We start from the raw sequence: 20,910 nt of genomic DNA on the forward strand, positions 1-20,910 counted from the left end.
TCCAAATGATTTTGTGTCACACACTCAGCTAAAATGAAGCTTCTTGTTTGGCGGCTCCGATACTCTTTACTCCTTGGGGTGTCCAAACTGAACAAGGATTAGCGGAGTCCCTGCTCCTTGATGCGCCGTTGTGGGAGGGAACACAAGGCGAACAGAGTTTGATTCAAAAGGAAAAATGTCTAAGTCCAAGGATAAAAAAAAATAAATAAAGAAAACTGATGAATGCTTTTGTTTTCTTGCCACTCCGGTTCGCCCCCGTTGCCAACCCAGGACTGTTGCACGTGAGGGCAAATGCTCTTGCAGCTATTATCAGCCACCCCCAGACAGAGATCGGGTCAAATGTGCTTCGGCGTTGCCTCGCCGCGCTAAATAATTGTCAGCGTGTGCCACAAATGCATACATTGGACATGACAGAGGCCTCCGACCCGCAGGTGGAAGGTTTCTCGTCTGCCACTCATCATTCCAAATTGGGCCCTTTAAGTGAACGGGGTCGAGTCGTAATGAGATTTAATCACGCTCGTTTTCATCCGGCTGAACCGCTTGAAGACGTTAAGTTAAATGTACTACTGCTCAAATTGGAAGTTCTTGAAAGCTGTTGTTAATTTCTAAAGTGCAGGACACGTTTTTACAGCGCACCAATAATCGAAACGTTTATGTTGGATGTGTATATTTCTATTATAGTTCTCAAAATACTTCACGAGTTGAAATACTACAAACACAACAAAATGTCGGCTGAATAGCTGCATTCAAGATTTTGGGAAATCTTAAAAATGGCTTTCCTTAAAATGACATCGTGGAATACTTAGCACCATCTAGTGGTGAACTAATCCATTAAAAAAAACACTATTGATTTTAATATATAAAGGCATTAACGTACTTTTTTCTTTTTTTTTTTACATTATTGTAGATCTAATAATAACTAATTATACTACCTCATTAACTCCCAGCCATTTTCACTGAAGCAATCCCCTTCACTCACGGCGGCTTTACTGGATTTTGACTAATTTTGCAAGGCCCACAGAATATTGTGTTCCATTGCTATAAAAACATGGAACCTGCCAAAAGAAAGATTAGAGTCTCTTCTTTCATCAGGAAAAAAGTACATCTCTATCTGTTTCCGTTTTGCAGCAATTAGCATTAGAATATAGCTAAATGTCATCTTTATTCACAAATCTATTTAGAAATGTGAGTAAAAGAGCTTTTTTTTCAACATGGCCCTGGTTGATGTCTTTTGCTCTGCTGCCACCTGCTGGCCGTTTGTGTAATAACTACCATTTCTTCAACCGTTCTTTGCAGTTGAGAGGCTGCGTCAAAGCTGTCTGTATGCGCTAGCATCAAAAAACGTATAAATACGTCTTTGGGACAAATAAAATGTATTTAAACATTCGCGAACGTAGCACTGGGTTGACCGCCGCTTACCTTCCATAGCTGGAGCAGGCATGTCGAGGTCGTCATCGCTTAGTCCCGGGGTTCGGGCTCCCATGCTTGTCACCTTCTCCTTTGCTCTCTCAACCTTTTACTAGAATTTTTTTTTTTTTACTAGCTTCTCTCGCTAGCCACTCTTATTAGCCGCGCAGGCTAACTCCCGCTAGCCACTCTCGTTAGCTGCTGCAGCTAAATCTGGATTGAAAACAAACGTGAATGCAGGAGACGTGATCACCAGCAGAAGTATAACATTTTGATACTTGCCGTTTACAAAACATATTGTCATTGGTTGTTTAGCGAGACGATTGTTTTTCACTGTACAGTGATGATGTGGAAGTTAGAAAACACAAGAGCCTCTTCACCAACGCGGTCCATCGCCGCATTGCTAAGACGCGCTAATGTGTGACATTATGGTGAAATATTGATTGAAGCAGCTTTTAGATGTTTGAATCTTTAATGAAACCGCAGGGTCGCATTAAAGTTTACTGGAGCACTTAATATGGCGTCGTTAAAACTATGCGAATGTTTGCTTGCTTGTTTGAAGACTTGGAGAGGCTAAAACTAGCATCTAAACAATCCACAATGCAGTTGTACGCTATACATACACACACACAAAAGCTGACCAAGATCAATGGACACGATAATTAAGAGGCAGCTTCGGCTCAGCTCTTCTTATCCTGCGCATGAATAATGATGGTTAATTAGAGGCAGCTTCCAATGAAAGCCCAGATTGTAGCTAACCCGAGCCAGGTGCCACTAAACACAGCCTCGCGCACAGATTCTTATTGATTAGTGGGGACGCGCTCTGTCACACTCCATTTAAAGCGGCTAATATCGTCTTGTGAGTCTAGTGAGAAGGGTGTGGGGGAAAAAAAGAGCTAATTCAGGTATTGGGTTCTGTTGGACCACAAAAGCATGTTAATGTCAAGTTTTGCTCAAAACAAAATCCGATCATGGTCACTAAAATTTTAGCCATGCCCCCCCCAAAAAAAATCAGGACAACTGTTGTAGTAGTAGTAGTAACTATTGGTAGTATGGAACAGGAATACATTCAAGAAGCTAACGGTTAGCTTGTCTGGTGATTACCAGAGCTGGGCATTCTACAAAATTTTATCAGGAAAACTAGTAGTAGTAGTAGTAGAACGAGAGGAAATTAAAAACTTCCAACTTCCAAACACAAGGTGTTGGAGGCAAATGTAAACAACTCGTGAGACAACCTATATAAACACAAGTAGTCGTAGTAGTGGGAAATCAAAGAAGCTAGGCTAACTGTTATCTTGTCTGGGGACTACATTTTAAGTTGTGAGACAACACATACACACACAAGTAGTAGTAAATTGAAGAAGCTAGGCTAACTTTTAGCTTGTCCGGTAACAACATTTTGACTTGCGAGACAACTTATAGGCTACAAACACAAGTAATAGAGAATTGAAGAAGCTAGGCTAACTATTAGCTTGTCTAGTGAGCGGTGACTACATTTTAACTTGTGTTGGTAGTTGTTGCAGTATTTCAGTATCAGTATTTGCTCCTCTTATTTGCAGTACAAGCTACAGGTCGCTTCATAGTTGGCTATTTTTCTTTCTTTCTCTTTTTTTTATGTCACAATAAGAGTCGGTGATCTCCAGAAAAAAAAAAAAAACTTGCCGTTCACCCCACATGTAAGGGCCTGGACTTTCAATCTGTTGACTTTTAAACTGTAAAGCGTCTTTTGAAAAGCGCTTATATTAAATGTATTATTATTATTATTTCGAGCCCAATGAGCCTTGCGCTACATCTTGTACCAATCCTTCATTTTACAGCCATTAAAACACCATTTAAATTCGTTATCAATTTGGATCATCAATAAGCTTGCTTCGGATGCATATAATATTAAACCAAAATTCATTCTGAGTGCACTGTGGGAGGGGGAATCCAAAACCAAATACAAATAACTAAAAGACTTGACATGGGCCGCCGCCTCTACATTTGCTCATCATTAAGCAGCATGAAGCTTTCGGTTGGAGACGCTTTAGCTTATTTTTGTGTTTAATTCTGAAACTACTACAAAACAGTTGCAGGAAAGGCAGCTTGTTTATTACATTTGTTGCTGCAGTATTACAGATAATGTGGCCCAGTGTGCTATGCAGTCGGAATGAATGACGTGTTTCACCAAAATAATTGCTTTTTGCTTGCATATGCATAAAGATTCCAGGAAGTGCACAGCCAATCTCATCCGTATTACACACTGTACACCCCCTCGGGCATTTTATTTTTCCAGTAACCATCACAACAAAAAATACCTTCATCTCCACAACATAAAATAACTATTTATGGTCCCCCCCCAAGTAAAAGTCTCCAAGAACGATAATGACAACAGGGTTGCAGTAAATAGACAAAGTGACCTCACGAATGGCTGGGGGGGGGGTTTGGGGGGGGAGTTAGCAAAATGGCAGAAATAATCAAATGCCACTTTTTTGTTGTTGTACGGAGCACGCAGTGTGTCAAAGATAAGGCAAGGATTGACACTTTTACACAACTGGTTGGTTTGAAATCCACGTTACAACTTAGCTCGTAGTAGCTTCATCCTCGCTAAAGCTAAGCTAGTTCGGCTTTCGTCCTCGCTAAAGCTAAGCTAGTTCGGCTTTCGTCCTCGCTGATGCTAAGCTAGTTCGGCTTTCGTCCTCGCTAATGCTAAGCTACTTCGGCTTTCGTCCTCGCTGATGCTAAGCTAGTTCGGCTTTCGTCCTCGCTGATGCTAAGCTAGTTCGGCTTTCGTCCTCGCTGATGCTAAGCTAGTTCGGCTTTCGTCCTCGCTGATGCTAAGCTAGTTCGGCTTTCGTCCTCGCTGATGCTAAGCTAGTTCGGCTTTCGTCCTCGCTGATGCTAAGATAGTTCGGCTTTCGTCCTCACTGATGCTAAGCTAGTTCGGCTTTCGTCCTCGCTAATGCTAAGCTAGTTCGGCTTTCGTCCTCGCTAATACTAAGCTAGTTCGGCTTTCGTCCTCGCTGATGCTAAGCTAGTTCGGCTTTCGTCCTCGCTAATGCTAAGCTAATTCGGCTTTCGTCCTCGCTAATGCTAAGCTAGTTCGGCTTTCGTCCTCGCTAATGCTAAGCTAGTTCGGCTTTCGTCCTCGCTAATGCTAAGCTAGTTCGTCTTTTACGCTTCATATGTGCAAACTGCTCCCTTTTCGTCTGTTGCTAAGAAGACGTCTTGCGAGAAGCGGCTAGCGTCCACGTTTGCAAATCATTATCTACTGTGTGTTTTTATAAATATTGTACACTGATTTTTTTTTTAATTGGACTAAACTAAAAGAAAATGCTGTTATTTGTTACAGCTAAATTTGTTCTTGTCATATTCATGATTTGGTTGAAAGCATCATTTTCAATTTAAGTTTAACCAACTCAGGTTGAACCCCACAAATGTTGTTCATACTGAATTAGAAATTCTATTTGGGGTAAAGTCGTAAAATTGGCTTTAATTACTTAGTAAAAAAGTTACTTGGATGTAACTTTTTGTATTTGGCTTGGAAAAAGTAAATGTATCTGATTTATATTAAATTGAAAATCATGAATATAACGAGAAAAACAAAAAATTAGCTGTCACATATTACAGCATTTTATTTTATTTTTTTAAGTTTAGTCCAATAAAAAAAAAATCAGTGTAGTGATATATCTCATTTTGGTTCCTGGATTTTTGTACAAAAAAAACCCCAAAACATCCATTTTTGTTCCGAGGGTCTGTATTTCTTCACTAAGCTTTATTGACAGTAGTCCCCACGATCTAACAGTAACAATCCCGATAACACCGGACCCTGGCCTCCATTTTCTTTTATCTGTGCGCCCAACACGGCAGGGACAACCGAGTGTGTCGCAGTCTTCGAGGGTGCTCGCCAATTCCAGGCGTGACAGACATGAAAGAAAGGATGAAGTTGTTGACCCGAACATCTTCACACCTGCTTTGATGGCTGCGACTGAAGTCTGGATTGGCTCGCCGCCGCCGCCCTCTCGCTCTCTTCCCGCTCCCAAATCTAATCCTGTACAGGGTGCGATGTGACATCTTTTCTATAAGCACCTCCGCTCTTGTAAGGTTTCCCGTGTGGCTTAACGTGCAGCCACGGAAGGGATAAAGCATCCAAATGCGACGGGACCATTTAAATTCCCCCCCCGACGGGCCCGTAAACTCGGGTCACTGCTGGGTCAAAGGACTTACTCGAATTAGGAATGGAGTGCGGCTGCTGGTCGTGGAAGAGACATTCCCACCCACACTGGAGCGTTATCTGCGCCGCTACAGACAAGCATGCATCGCCTCGGGTCCTTCACATGACAGAGTTGGCATTCTGACATTCTTCAGTAATTACCGTTTACCTCTTTAAAGTCATGTCGCACCTTTTATTTGTGCCACCAAAGAAGTGTCACAAAGCATCCCTTGGCTTGGCCAGCGATCTTTTCGTTTGTCAAATGTGAAGCCAAATGTCTCGCATGTGACGAGGTGAAAACACAGCTGCGGGGCATCTGCCGAATTAAAGGCGGCGGAGAGTTGGCAGAGCGCAACGCGAGGTCCCTTGACAGACGGCCGCCAATTGCTGGGTTATTCACTTAAAACACAATCAAGTTCAAGTCTCACGTCAGGAAAAATGAAGCAAGCGCCTGCGCTGCCGGGACTTGCCGTGCTCCGCTTAGTGGCTCGGACCAAACTGATGTTAGATGTGTCACAACAAAGAGGTCATGCTGAAGAGGCTCCCGTTGGTTTGCATTTTCCTTAAAGCGTATCCTGAAGTCGAACCCGGGTGGACGACACACGGGGTTGTTGTGAGCAGCGCGCAGGCGTGAGAATGGATCCCACTGCTGCTGCTGCTGGAAGTAAGCTGTTAACCACTTTGATATTGGTGACCCATAAACATAAAATGTTGGCGTCTCACCGAGGGAGAGAGGAAGGGGTGGTGGTGGTGGTGTGGGGGGAGGGGCAGCGGAAGGAAGGAAGTGAGGGAGAGAGAAAGATTGGGTGGAAGGAAGGAAGGAAGAGGGGAAGAGAGAGATCAGGTGGAAGGAAGGATGGAAGGAAGGAAGAGAGATCAGGTGGAAGTAAGGAAGGAAGAGAGAGATCGGGTCTAAGGAAGGAAGGAAGGAAAGAAGATAGAGATTGGGTGGAAGGAAAGAAGGAAGGAAGGGAGGAAAAGAGAGAGATCGGGTGGAAGGAAGGAAGAGAGAGAGAGATCAGGTCTAAGGAAGGAAGGAAGGAAAGAAGATAGAGATTGGGTGGAAGGAAAGAAGGAAGGGAGGGAGGGAAAGAGAGAGATCGGGTGGAAGGAAGGAGGGAAGAAAGAGAGATCGGGTGGAAGGAAGGAAGGGAGGAATTAAAGGAGGGTAGGAATGAAGTGAGGGAGAGAGATTGGGTGGAAAAAAGGAAGGAAGCAATGAAGTGATGAAGGAAGGAAGGAAGGAAAGAAGATAAGAGATTGGGTGGAAGGAAAGAAGGAAGGAAGGGAGGAAAAGAGAGAGATCGGGTGGAAGGAAGGAAGGGAGGAAAGAAGATAGAGATTGGGTGGAAGGAAAGAAGGAAGGAAGGGAGGAAAAGAGAGAGATCGGGTGGAAGGAAGGAAGGGAGGAATTAAAGGAGGGTAGGAATGAAGTGAGGGAGAGAGATTGGGTGGAAAAAAGGAAGGAAGCAATGAAGTGATGAAGGAAGGAAAGAAGATAGAGATTGGGTGGAAGGAAAGAAGGAAGCAAGGGAGGAAAAGAGAGAGATCGGGTGGAAGAAAGGAAGGAAGGAAGAGAGAGATCGGGTGGAAGGAAGGAAGGGAGGAAAGAAGATAGAGATTGGGTGGAAGGAAAGAAGGAAGGAAGGGAGGAAAAGAGAGAGATTGGGTGGAAGGAAGGAAGGGAGGAATTAAAGGAGGGTAGGAATGAAGTGAGGGAGAGAGATTGGGTGGAAAAAAGCAAGGAAGCAATGAAGTGATGAAGGAAGGAAGGAGGGAAGGAAGGAAGATGGTAAGGAAGTAAGGAAGGAATAAAAAAAAAAAAAACTACTCGTGGAAGCTTGAGAGTAATATAGTATAAACAATGCAGGTGGATCGGGTTCGGGGCCGGGTCATGTTGGTTGGTTAGTTGGTTTGGTCGAGCCGGGTTGGGTGATTTGAGTTTGTTAGTGGGTTTGATTGGGTTGGATTTGTGCTGGTTGGTTGGATTGGAGTTAGTTGGTTGGGTCGGTTGTTTAGTTTGTGTGGTTTTGGATCGGTTGGGTTGGTATGTTTAGTTTTGGTGAGTTGACTTGATTGGCATTGGGTTGGTTGGTGGGTTTGGTTGGGTGGGGTCGGTTGGTTAGGTCAGGTTGGTTGAGTGGGTGAATTGTTTGGCATCAGGTATGGCTGGTTGGTTAGGGGGGGTTTAGGTTAGTTACTGATTTTCCATGTTTAATAAATGTGTGCGTGTGTGTGTGTGTGGGGTTGGACAAAAATAGGACACATTTGTATCAAATTGAAGACGTAATGGTACGATCAAGTATTACAGTAAGTACTTGGTGTAAAAACCCATCCCAGGTCCTCTGCATCATATTTTGAAGCGGCGACATCAACAGTCTGTTTCAGCTTATACCGACTAACCCACAAAGTTACTAATGGCCGTGAATATTTGATACGTTTTGGGCTTTGCATTCATCTGAATATAGCCTGAAAAGGAATTTGCAAGTCATTCTGTTTTGATGTTTTTACACAGTGGCCCAATTACCGCATTGCAGTTTTGAGTTTTTGGGGATTCAAAATCTCTCCGTTTCAAAGCGGGTCGTGTCTCTTGTTAACACCTTCAAGGAAAACGCGGTCACCATGTGAACGCACCCGAAGCGCCGGAATGAAACCAGTGGAGAACATTTCGGACTTACTTCTTGAATTCAGCTGCGTAGCGTTCACACCAACGACTTTTAGATCCCGCCTGGCCTTCAAGAATCAGCGGCGACATGTCAAACCATCATCGACGGCAAAACGCGCCGTCAGCTCCTGCAGCCATTAACCCCCCCCCCCCCCCCTTCTATTTGACAGTAAGTTAAGAAGCCAGGAGCTCTGCGGTTTGAAGGAGGGGGGGGGGGGGGCTGTGTAAATGTGACACAGTGTTACTGCGGCAAGGAAAATGACTGTGTCACTACGGTGCATCAATCACAGCGAGGAAGGGGCTGAACTATTCCGATGTTTTGTAACCGGGGGGCCCGAGGCCACGGCCTCTCCTCGAGGTGGGGTCTCGCTCCTCTCCGAGCCTACTTGACATGGAGATATAATCTGTAAGGCCGGGAGAACGGCGGGGCGGCACGCAAATGTTGTTTTCCAAAAAAACGAGCCCACGCTTGGCATAAATTTGAGCAAACATGCGAGAAACGCACGCTTTTGGACTTCTGCTGCAGTTAGCAGATAACGTGCAGTCTCCAATTCAGCTGTGCTAACGATGGGTAATGGTGTGTAGTGTCATAGTATAAATTGTGAGAAGGGAGAATGATGCATGGCGATTAATCGACAAAGATTCATCGATTTTTTTTTTGTTAGTTGCCGCCGTAAATAAAAAAACTCAAGAGTTCAAACTAAAAAAATTTAACTGATTCACTGACAGTCCAGTTAAAATGGATTTTTGACGTGTATAGCCGTCAATGGCAGTGAACGAGTTAAAAAAAAAAAAAAAAAAAGTGAGGCGGATGAGATGGGAAGGAGGCCGGAAAACAGAGCTTTAACTGCTAGAATTTGTCTATGTACGACACCCGTCTCAAAATATTTTAATTGAATTTATATTAACTCTTTGACTGCCACGGACGTTAAAAGACGTCAAGTAAAAACCTACGGAGGGCCGCCAATGACGTTAACTCTTTGACTGCCAGACGTTTTCAAAAACGGGTTGTCGCCAGGGCCAGCCGATTTAAGCATTTTGACTGATCTTTCAAGGTCCACAGAAAATGTTGTGTTTGGACTATGGAAACACACATACTACCAAATGAAAGATTGGACTCTCATCTTTCATCAGAAAAAAAAAAGTTTGTTTCTACCTTATTCTGTTCTTCAGTAATCAACAATAGAAAATGGTTACTTTCGCCGAAATTCTCTCTTTTGAAACAAAAAATGGAGAAAAAGAGCTTTTTGTGAAACGATGTTATTTCATGCACTCTAGTGAATTGTACACTTCTTTTTGTCCATGAATGATGCCACAAACACCTAAATAGTGCTTTACTTCTGTAAAACGCTTTCACCAACAATGAAAAAGTGTTTTTTGATTGCAAAATACGTTTATTTCCATTCAACAGTGTAACAATTTAACAAAACAATTTCGCAAACTATTTACAAATGTGTGCAACTGTGGTACTACTTACAATTATGTGGATGTTTCAAATACAGTTTTTCTTTTTGCACAAAAGTTTACTTTCACTTTCGCAATTGTCCGTTCCGCGTGCAAACGTTACACTTTCTTGACGGCCTTTTTTTCCGTGGAATAAATAGCAAGTAGCAGACTATACACACTCCTCCGATGAATATGCATTGGACTCGGGGCACTCTTCGTCGTCCGATTGAACGTCCGCCTGAGCGTTGTGCTCCGTGTTTTCCGGTGTCAGCATCGCTCGCCCGTGAACCTTTATGACGTCGTCATAGCCGCCGCGTCAGCGCTTCCAACTTCGCCGTCAACCTCGGAGTCACCATCATCATCATCGATGATGATCATCGTCGTCATCAATGTGCTCTTTATCGTTGGTCGATGTCTTTGAAAAAAATGGCTCGACCGTGAGCTGCTTGCAAGCGGCCGCCATTATGGCTTCTTCAGCCAATGTCCCCTCAACACTCTAGCCCCGCCTCACGTCTTCTACCGACGCCCACCCAATCTTGTCAAAAGAGAGTCATCGCTGCTCTCTAGGGGCCAAAAATAGTCATTAGGCACAACAGACTTGATGGAAACTTTCACCTAAGATGCGGAAGGGTTCCCTCTACCCGTTTCAAAAAAAAAATTTAAAAAATGGGTGTACGTCTTTTAACGTCTTTGGCGGTCCGTAGGTTTTTGCAGAACGTCATTTAACGTCTTTGGCAGTAAAAGAGTTAAAATTAAAAAAAATTGTTTTACTTTGGGTTGTGCAAAAACAGATAACTGGCACTCAGCTCACAATATTTTCTTAGACAGTAAACCCCTGACCATTTATACCAAGAAAACTAGTATTCCACTTTTTCATTGCGCCCTCTGGTGGAGAAGAAAATTGCAATGTGACAACTTACTAGCCCATCTCCCTATATAAAGTAATAGTAACAGTAATAGAGAGTAGATACTGAGTAGTGGAAAGAGGACATCCTTCACTCAACAACAAATTCTCGACCGGAGGCCATGTTGCAAGATGGCCGTCTTTTTACTGCGACATCCATAATAAAGCCGTCGGGTCCTTCAAAGCGGCAATCTAATCACGTGTTGTTTTGACACTTTTCGCGAACCCGCAGAAAATGACGCCCCACTGAAGAGCAGCCTTTTGTGCACAGCCATCCAATTAAAGCCCCCCCCCCCCCCCCCGCTAGAGATAAGGTCACCTGCGCCCGTACGCGCGCAATGACAACCTGATGATCTCGCCGCCGCCTTTGAGGGGCTTTACAAAAGACTAACATGAAACTTCAAAGTTATTTTCATATCGGTCGGCGTACTCGGAATAGTAATTTCTGCCCGGGTGATGCCGAAGCTTTGATGTGTCTTCTTTTATATTTATTTCTTTACCCTTCTTCAATGTAATGAGGATGTGAAAATGATTCCACTGGCGCCATTCAAGGCGCCCCCGTGGTGCCGATACTAGTATTCTCCAAAATAAAATGGCCGCAGGACATCCCACTACTATTATCAATCATTCATATGGAAATTACACTCAAGACTCACATTAGATCTCACACTTTCCCAAAAATCAGATTTTGACTTTGACCTTGATGGGGAGGGGTGGGGGAGGGGGGGGGGTTCCCGGGTTCCCATTGGATTAACTGCCTAATATGATTAGTTTTAGATATTAAAAATGCATTAGATATAAAATAAATACAAAAACTGGACTGCCAGTATGGTAATGCAGCAATGCCGTTAAAATCAAATTAACGCTTTACTCATGAAGATATACATATACTGACATAAAACCGCTTTTTTTTGGTTGTTGCTCATTTTGTGCTATAAATTTTCAGCAAAAAAAAAAAAAAAAGCTCCAGTACAGTAGTTTCATTTTATAAAAGTTCATTACATAGTCTTTGTTTTATTTCACAGCTTTTTTCCAACTTCATTTAGTTTTGTCTCATTTATAAATGTAATTTCAATGTCGACCACAAGATGGCGGAACACTAGCTTGACACACAGTATTACTATTTATATAGTACCTTTCAAGCAATACAACACAAAATGCTTTACAAACAAAAAATACACATAAAAGCAATCGAACAGCTACAAGGAAATTGGAAAGAAAGAACGAAAACAGGAAGTACTTTTGGCTACGCCTCGTTTTTGCTGAGAGTTAAAGGGGAAGTCAACCACAAAAAACATTTCTTGACAGTAATATGTTCTATGCAGCTCCACTAGTCTAAATGTGGTATTCTTGTTAATATTGCGTTAGTGGAATACGAGTTAAGCAGCAAAATCCAGCCGTTTTTATCCATCTCAGGGGGCGGCCATTTTGCCACTTGCTGTCCACTGAAGATGACATCAATGTTGCTCAGCGATCAGGCAATAACTAATCACAGCTCAGCTTCAGAAAACAGGTGAGCTGTGATTGGTTGTTACCTGAGCAACTGTGATATCATCTTCAGTCACCAGCAAGTGTCAAAATGGCCGCCACCGGAGATGGATAAAAAAGGGCTGGATTTTGCTGCATAACTCATATTCCACAAACGTAATATTAACCAGAATGTCATGTTTAGACTAGTGAGGTCACATAGAACATATTATTGTAAATGCAACAAAAACATACCTACATAATATGTAAAGTCGTTGTCGTGATGGTGGAGAGGGGCGGATGATTTCGAGCTACACCCGCTGCATAAACAAAAAGCGCCTCGGGTCCATGGCTAGCTGGATTGCGCTCCACACCGCCTCGGGACGCATTGGTCATAAGACAAATGGCCGCTTAACAAGCTGCAGAGTGGGCAAGGTCACAGCTTGACACTCTTTCAGCACAATAACTCAACACGTGCACACCGGGGCTGCGTCAACAGAAGTCGAGGAGAGCACAGTGGGGAGCTTTTATTGTAGTCGTCGGGATCAATGTTTGACTTGTTTACTATTCGCTCTCCTATTCCAGGGGCCATTTGTGGCCCACAGCAAAAATTTCATTGGCCTACTCTGTATTATAGTACCCGACCGATCAATTGACCGGCCGTTATTTGAAATAAGATCAAGAGAGTGGTAAAAGGGTCATGAGAAAAAAATGAAAATGCTGAAAGATAGCACACAATTTTTGCAAAAAGTTGAATTTTTTGTTTTAATTGTCAGCTGTACAAAAATTAGAGATAGACCGATATGCTTTTTTTCCAGGGCCGATACGATACCGATTATCGGTAGTCAGGGAGGCCGATAACCGATATTTGAAGCCGATATACATTTACAGAAAAAAAAAGAAAAGTTGGGAGTCCAAATTTTTATTAATAAAATAATAATAAAAACTCCAGCACTTGACTGCTTAAATTCCTTCAAGGACATGTTTATTAAACAGCTTTTGTGATATGCAACATGTTAAAGGTTTTTGTTTGCCATCAGCTTTTGCACCAACTATAATGTGGCTTCCGCACACTAACTCCCAAATAGCCGCTAATTTGCGGGCTAACTTAGCTTGTGGGCTAACCATTCACCCACACACTAACCCCCCCGGATAACTCCCAAATAGAGGCTAAAAAACGGCTATTAGCATTTAATTTGCGAGCTAGCCGGTTAGCTTGCGGGCTAATAGCAGCAACCATTCACCCACATGCTAACTCCCAAATAGCTACTAATTCGTGAGCTGTTAGCTCGCGGGCTAATAGCAGCAACCATTCACCCACATGCTAACTCCCAAATAGCTACTAATTCGTGAGCTGTTAGCTCGCGGGCTAACCGTTCACCCACATGCTAACCCAGGGATAACTCCCAAATAGCCGCTAAAAATTGGCTATTAGGTTAGCCTGCGAGCTAACCTAAAAGCCAGCAAGCTAACGGTTAGCTCGCGGGCTAATAGCCGTTAATTGCTGCTTATTGGCTGTTAGCACTCCGCGAGCAACCAAACAGATGGTGCTGTGGGCGGGCCAATGCTGCAGGGAGTCAACAGCCGCTGACTCAGAGCAGCCGGAGGAGAAAAGCGCCCGTCAGAGCAAAAATAACAGTTTTTTAATTTATCGGCCATCAAAACCACCGATTATCAGTCCATCCCTAACAAAAATATGAAAAATCAACTTGAACAATGAAAACCACATCTACTAAAACGTGCAAAAGAAAATATTTTTATTTTTTGTTGGCGCAACTAACAACATCATACAAAACCTAACGAATGACCCCAGAAATTGTGTCTTGCTTACACGACAAACAAGTCGAAAGTACACGTGAAAAGTCGTACAGAAACATTTTCAATCAAAGATCTCCTGCGCTTGCAAGTCAGAAGAGGAACAGTGAGCATAAACAAGACTTATCAGGGCGAGCGCAGCCTCTTGCAGCTTGTGAAAAAGGGGGCATGGGGGGGGGGGCGGGGGGGCATTGGGGGTCTCCCGCCATGACCGCGGCACCGTGAAGCGACAACGGGCGGACTTAAAACAGACGCGAAGCTTGCGCTGGCGTGACCGCGCTTGCAAAACAAGAACCGTTCAAACAAGACAGGCCCAACATTCACTTGCTTTCGGGCCAAGAGGATTACACACAAGAACACGAAGAAAAACAGAGGAGGGAAAAAAAATAAAGAGGAATACGTTTTAGAGCCGTTTCTTGCGGCTTTCTACTTGCCGGCCATTTTCCTGATGTTTAGGATCAACCTTTTGCTGTATTCCTTGTGGTCCACGGGCTTCACGTCCATCACCGTGGCCTTGATCCTGGACTCGTCCTGGCGCACGACAACAAAATATGTTCATTAGGAACTTGAAAACATCACGTCGAGCAGTGCTGCGGTCCCCGACGTGGAGGATTGAAGACTAAGGGCCTGACCGATATGATTTTTTTTTTTTTGGTCGATTCCGATATTTGGCAGAATAAAATTTTAATAGCCAAATTAATCAGCTGAATAATAAAAAAAATTATAATCTAAAATTAGTAAATTAACTTTTGTTTTGGTCCCTTAATGTGTACAACAATAACAATTTTAATGAAGGCAAAACATTTGACTGTTTTGTCAAAAATTGGGGGTAAAAATGAATGTTATTGTAATCTGTTAATGTGGTGGTGGTGGTGGTGGTGGTGGGGGGGGTGTTTACAGATCAGCTTGATGAAATCGGGAGGATGATTAATCTGTTGGGCCCTAACTGGAGAATCCAAATATTCCAAAAGGTGCAAATCAACGGTTATATGTACAGACGTACCAAATTGGAACCGATTGGAGGCATTCTAATTCGTTTCAATGGGGAAAATGTATTTGATATGGCTATATTGAGTTAAACTTGTATATCAAGGTACCACTGTACTTGCAAGGTGGCTTAAAAGGGGACCAACATCTAAAATGATTGCTTGTTAAAAAAAATATACATACATGGGAAGGTCACCTTGCAAAAAAAAATGCATATCAAATAGCAATCGCAATATGGAGGAGAAAAAAAAATTGCAATAATTTCTCTTTCAAAATCATTCAAACCCTAGTGAATCCAGTGCCTGAAACACGACCCTTTTATGAACCGACCCACTCTGGATGAAAATGCATCCCGATGTAACAATAGTGCAAATGCAGCGTATATGACAGCTAATGGATAATGGGCTGTTCTATTTCTCCACTTCAAAGTGCTGAATGCGACACACGCGGTTAATGTGACAGCAAGCAGCGGGCCAGCCAAAATGCCACCAGCGCCCCCGCAGCCGTCTAGACGCCGAAGGTCAGCCATTATTCCCCGCAAGTAAACAGGTTGTGCTCATTTTTGTCTCCATTAATCCCTCCTCCGCCGCTTCAAAAGAACATTTCCATCAAGTTCCGGGCCACTTGTACAATTCTGATTTAGCGACTTTGTTGTAATTTATTTTTATTCATTTCTTTTTTTAAAGTTGGGTGGAGACTTTTCTCTTTATGGCTATCGGGATGAAACGACCTTCAAAATATGCCGAGAAAGCATATTTGTGCCTTTATGGTGTTCCGATGAGGTTATGCCTCTGAAAAGGGCAGCTATAAAACAAGTGAAAGTTGCTCATTTACTCCCAGCAATTTTCACTGAAGCAACCCCCTTCTCCCGTCGGTTTGACTGGATTTCGACTGATTTTGCAAAGCCCGCAGAATATTGTGTTCTATTGCTATAAAAACATGGAACCTACCAAAAGAAAGATTAGTCTCTTCTTTCATCAGAAAAAAAAAATCTGTGTTTGTTTTTGCAGCAATTAGCATTAGAATATAGCCAAGTTTCATCATTATTCACAAATCTGTTTAAAACTGTGGGGGAAATAATTTTTTGCACCATGGCCCTGGTTGATCTCTTATACTCTGTTGCCGCCTGCTGGCCGTTTGTTTAATAACTACCACTGCTTCAACCGTTCTCTTCAGTTCAGAGGCTGCATCAAAGCCTTCTTTAAACTCTGGCATGAAAAACATAAGTAAATTTTTGGGACACTGGTAATATTTAAAATAGAACGTATTTATACGTTTTTGGGAGAAAATGAGCTGAACAATCTGAGAATATGTTATTCCGCGGGTTGCAAACCTCAAGTACAGTATGAAGGGTTCCACTGTAAAACTGTACATAACACATTGCTAATGAATTATGCTAATCACTTAGCATCTCTTTATTTATCCCGATGGATGAATTTTTGCGTTTCAAATCAATTCAATGTGAAGACCGTCAGACCGTTTCTTTCGATTTCTCTGGAGGACAAAGTTTGGACAGACCTTCTTCAAACCCGAAGATGATGACGGCGGCAGAGCTCGGGTCACACAATGGCTGGCCCGCAGTAGTGAAAAGGAGGCGTGTTTGCAGGTGCCTCTGCTGAAGAAGCATCAAGTTTTGGCGGCGAGAGTCACACACACACACAAACACACTGGCCTGGTCTGTGCGACACGGGCGGATGCGGCCGCTGGCTGAGCTCCAGACTTCCTGCTCAGAGGCCCAGCCCAATCAATTCTTTTATGCGCCGCAAAACAAAACTCGATCTGTGTGACTGCGACAAAGCTGTGTGTGTCGTTCCTAAAAAGCCGTGGAAAAATGAGCAGCATTGGCAAGGCCAAAAGGAGAGCGCTGGGCCGTGTTAATGAATGCGAAACCATCCGCGACCTGCTGTACTTACATTATAAGTTTCGAGCTTGACTCTGTTGCGGAACACAAACGTGTTGAAGTTTGCCTGCTGGAAGATCTCGTCGAACGCCGCTTCATTCTGAAAAACAAGCGCATCATTTTTACAGCTCTGGCAATACGCAGCTGAAGACTTCATGCACAGGATTATAGCAAAAAAAAAAAAAGAAAGAAAAACGTGTCCTACAGAGTCCTTGAGCTGTCCCAGGTAAGCCGCGTTTTGGCCCAAAATGGCCTCGGCGCTCTCCTGGAAGCAAGTCACCCACTGGTTGTCGCCGTAATCGGAAACGTTGGCCTGGCAAAAAGAAAAATGGAACACGGCTCAGGAGGTTCTTTTTTACTTTTAGGGTGTGAATTATTTTCTCCAGAGAGAAATTCATTCATGTTTTGTTTCAGGCAATAAAGTTGGAGAAAAAACAAAAAAAAGAGAGAGAGGGAAAAAAAAAAGACAATTAAACAGCACCCCTTGTGGTTTGAGCCAAGCAGTGCAGTTCAACAACAATTCCACGCAATCAAGCAAAATCTGACTCGGACAACAAAGAAGGAAAGAGGACATGGCCGCTTCATACCGCAGAAGAAGATAGATGCTTAAATAGACGTCTCGAGTGAAGGACACACATTTGCTTATATCAGCATTTCTATGACAGGAAGGTCTCGTCTCAATTCACATGGGGGCATTTGCCTCCAACAGCATTTTTAACACAACCCCATTTATCGCCATGTGGATGTGATATTTTTTTTTTGCATTCTTTTAGTGCATAATCTATCATCCAGACCAAAAATAAATAAAAGCAAGCACATCACAATGGCTGTGGCCTGAGGGAGCCCGGAGTCACTCACTGATAGGATGAGGCGGTACTTGAAGTTGGGGAATTCTTTGTCGCACTTCTCGCATCGGAACATCCCGTTCTGCTGGTCCACCACTTTCTTGTTGCAGTCTTGGCTCGGGCACGCCTGGTAGAGGCAGTTCTCTTTGCGCAGGTACACGATGGTGCCGATGCACGTGAAGTAGTCGGCCTAAAAAATAGACAAAAACATACGATGGGGGGGGGGGGGGGTCAAAGGTGGATTGCGCGCATACTGACAACCGGGGCCGAGTTTAAAGGGGGAGTCCATCCGGCGGCGGCCGTTTTGCAACTTGCCGCTGACTAAAAATGACATCAAGGTTGCTCGGCTCCGGTACTGACCAATCACGGCTCAGCTGCCATGTGTAGAGCTGACAAATTGAATCGATTAATCAACAAGTAATCGATTATTAAATTAATCGACAACTACAATCGAGTAATGGTTTGGAGCCATTTATTTTATTTATAATTGTCCAAATCCTCGGATTTCAGCCTATGAACAATAACTGTTCAATGATTTCTGTAGTCCTTCATGAAAGACGACTGATTAATAATAAACATAAAAATAATCAAAATGAAAATGAAAAATGCTCTTGTAATAGACTTTAATGCAAAATTAAAAGGAATCTGTTAAGTTGATCAATCGATTGAATAACCGGTGGGTAGTAGGTGATGGTCGGTGCTGGATTTCACTTTCTTTTCTTTGATCCTTCCTCGGGTCTCCTGACAACTTCACGACTCTCGCTGGATTCTGAAGTATTCGGTTTAGGTGAACGCTTTGGGATTTTTAATAGGTTTTAGGTGAATTAATGAGCACACGCTTACACGCACACCCGCAAATGCACATACAAAACAAAAAAAAAAAAGAGAGAGAGAGAGAGAGCAATGATGATGACATGTCGAATCGGTAAGATTACCAAATGAACAATACTGAGCTATCTCTTAAAAAAGAAGAAAAGAAAAAAAAGAATAATCGATTCTAAATATATTCGATTGGTCACTACCTGAGCTCTAAGCGGCTGTGATGTCATTTTCAGGTGACAGCAATTGGCAAAATGGCCATCCCCTGGGTTTGGAAAAAATAGGTCGATTTTGCTGCTGAATTCATATTCCACAAACACAATTTTAATCAAAATGCTTTGTTTAGACTAGTGAGAGCACATACAAAATTGTAAATATATTTTTGGGATCGACTTCCCCTTTAAGTCAGAAAAGGTCTGATTATCGGGTCGCTCTTAAAAAAAAAAAAAAAAAAGTTGGTATGTGTACTGCAGCTTTCATGACCTTTCTATGCTCCTAGCATGAAGAGTGCAGAACATACATGAGAACGACTTTCAAGACGTGTGGGTGGGTTGTTGTTGTTGTTTTGTTTTGTTTTAGCGCACGGGGTGCAGTGGAATCCTAATGGCGGGGATGCAAATGAGCGCTCGCTGCCTCTCCAAGCCCGAGACACCGGCTGCACATAAATAGCTTTTAGGAGGCATCCCTCGTCGGCATGGAAAATACCCAAAGCAGGGGAAATGGATTTCACATTCACAAATAGATGAATGTGAAAAAAAAGAGTGGAGGTGCAGAAATGAAGAAATGCAAACTGGGAGGCGCCTTTCCTGTGGATTCATCCTATTAAGTCATTGTTCTACAGCAATCCATTTAACTCTTTGACTGCCAGACGTTTTCAGAAAAGGGATGCCGTGGGTGCCAGCCGATTTAAGCATTTTTGACTGATCTTTCAAGGTCCACAGAAAATTATGTGTTTGGACTATGGAAACACACATACTACCAAATGAAAGATTGAACTCGCATCTTTCATCAGAAAAAAAAAAGTTTGTTTCTACCTTATTCCGTTTTTCAGTAATCAACAATAGAAAATGGTTAGTTTCACCTCTGTTTTGAAAAAAAAAAAAAAAACGTCTTTTAACGTCTTTGGCACTCCTCCATAGGATTTTACTGAACGTTATGTAACGTTTTTGGCAGTCAAAGAGTTAACCGGAAGAGCTTTTTGGAAGTGAGACGTCACTGATGCTGGACCTGAATGATGTCCTACTTGTTTTTGTTTTTATCCAAAAGGTGTTTGATGAGGTCTTTTTTTCCTCGACCTTATTTGGAACAAAAGTGTTTCTAAAAGTGTTCCCAGAAAGTTGGAAGGACTTAATTGTCCAATATCTCTTGCTGACTGTGTGAGAGGCGGGGCACACCCTGCTCAACAATCAAAGCTTCTTAAAGTGGAAGTCAACCTCAAACATTTCTTGACAAAAAATATGTTATATGTGACCTCACTAGTCTAAAGATAACATTCTAATGAATATTAAGTTTGTGGAATTTGAGTTATGAAGCAAAATCCAACTTGCTGTCGACTGAAGATGACATCACCGTTGCTCAGGGATCAGGCAGCGACCAATCACAGCTCAGCTTCAGCAAACAGGTGAGCTGCGATTGGTCGTTACCTGATCACGGAGCAACGGTGATGTCATCTTCAGTGGACAGCATGTGGCAAAATGGCCGCCCCCCTGAGATGGATAAAAACGGCTGGATTTTGCTGCTTAACTCATATTCCACTAACATATTATTAACCCAGTGTTTGAAACAGATTTGAAATCTACTTCATTGAGTGGACGTCTCTTCTAGCCTCACGATCCACAAGTGAGTTACGCCAAACTAATGTTACATGTGCTATTATATCCTGTCGCGATATTTTTAAAACATTTTCTTGAAAATGTCTTGGGTGGTGGCCCGCCCAAGTATTAACTCTTGGATGACGTCTTTTGACGTCATTGGCAGTGCTCCGTAGGTTTTTACTTGACGTCTTTAAACGTCAGTGGCAGTGAAAGAGTTAACATGGCTAACCAGGGCAACGCATTTTAGACTAGTGGTGCTGCATTGAACACATTGCCCAAAAATTTTTTTTGAGGGGGGGGGGGGGGGGGGTTGACTTCGATCATAACTCTTTGACTGCCAGACGTTTTCAGAAAAGGGATGCCGTGGGTGCCAGCCGATTTTAAGCATTTTGACTGATCTTTCAAGGTCCATAGAAAATTATGTGTTTGGACTATGGAAACACACATACTACCAAAAAAAGATTGGACTCTCATCTTTCATCAGAAAAAAAAAGTTTGTTTCTACCTTATTCCGTTTTTCAGTAATCCACAATAGAAAATGGTTAGTTTCACCTCTGTTTTGAAACAAACGTCTTTTAACGTCTTTGGCACTCCTCCATAGGATTTTATTAAACGTTATTTAACGTTTTTGGCAGTCAAAGAGTTAAGA

The 20,910-nt window shown here is 42.8% G+C and overlaps 1 protein-coding gene across 2 annotated transcripts in view; it reads right to left on the bottom strand.

The window, feature by feature from the left end:
- Positions 1-13,821: 13,821 nt before the first annotated feature.
- Positions 13,822-20,910, bottom strand: part of rpa1 (replication protein A1) — a 32,084-nt gene continuing 24,995 nt past the window's right edge. For both annotated transcript variants that reach the window (XM_077566498.1, XM_077566497.1), the window contains exons 14-17: positions 17,642-17,818; positions 16,989-17,096; positions 16,797-16,883; positions 13,822-14,427 (exon numbers count right to left, since the gene is read on the bottom strand). In XM_077566498.1, coding sequence (XP_077422624.1) covers positions 14,323-14,427; positions 16,797-16,883; positions 16,989-17,096; positions 17,642-17,818 — 477 coding nt within the window. In that variant the 3' untranslated portion in view covers positions 13,822-14,322. The remainder of the gene's footprint in view (positions 14,428-16,796; positions 16,884-16,988; positions 17,097-17,641; positions 17,819-20,910) is intronic.

The sequence above is a fragment of the Vanacampus margaritifer genome, chromosome 5 (genome assembly GCF_051991255.1).
Source record: "Vanacampus margaritifer isolate UIUO_Vmar chromosome 5, RoL_Vmar_1.0, whole genome shotgun sequence".
Taxonomy (NCBI): Eukaryota; Metazoa; Chordata; class Actinopteri; order Syngnathiformes; family Syngnathidae; genus Vanacampus; species Vanacampus margaritifer.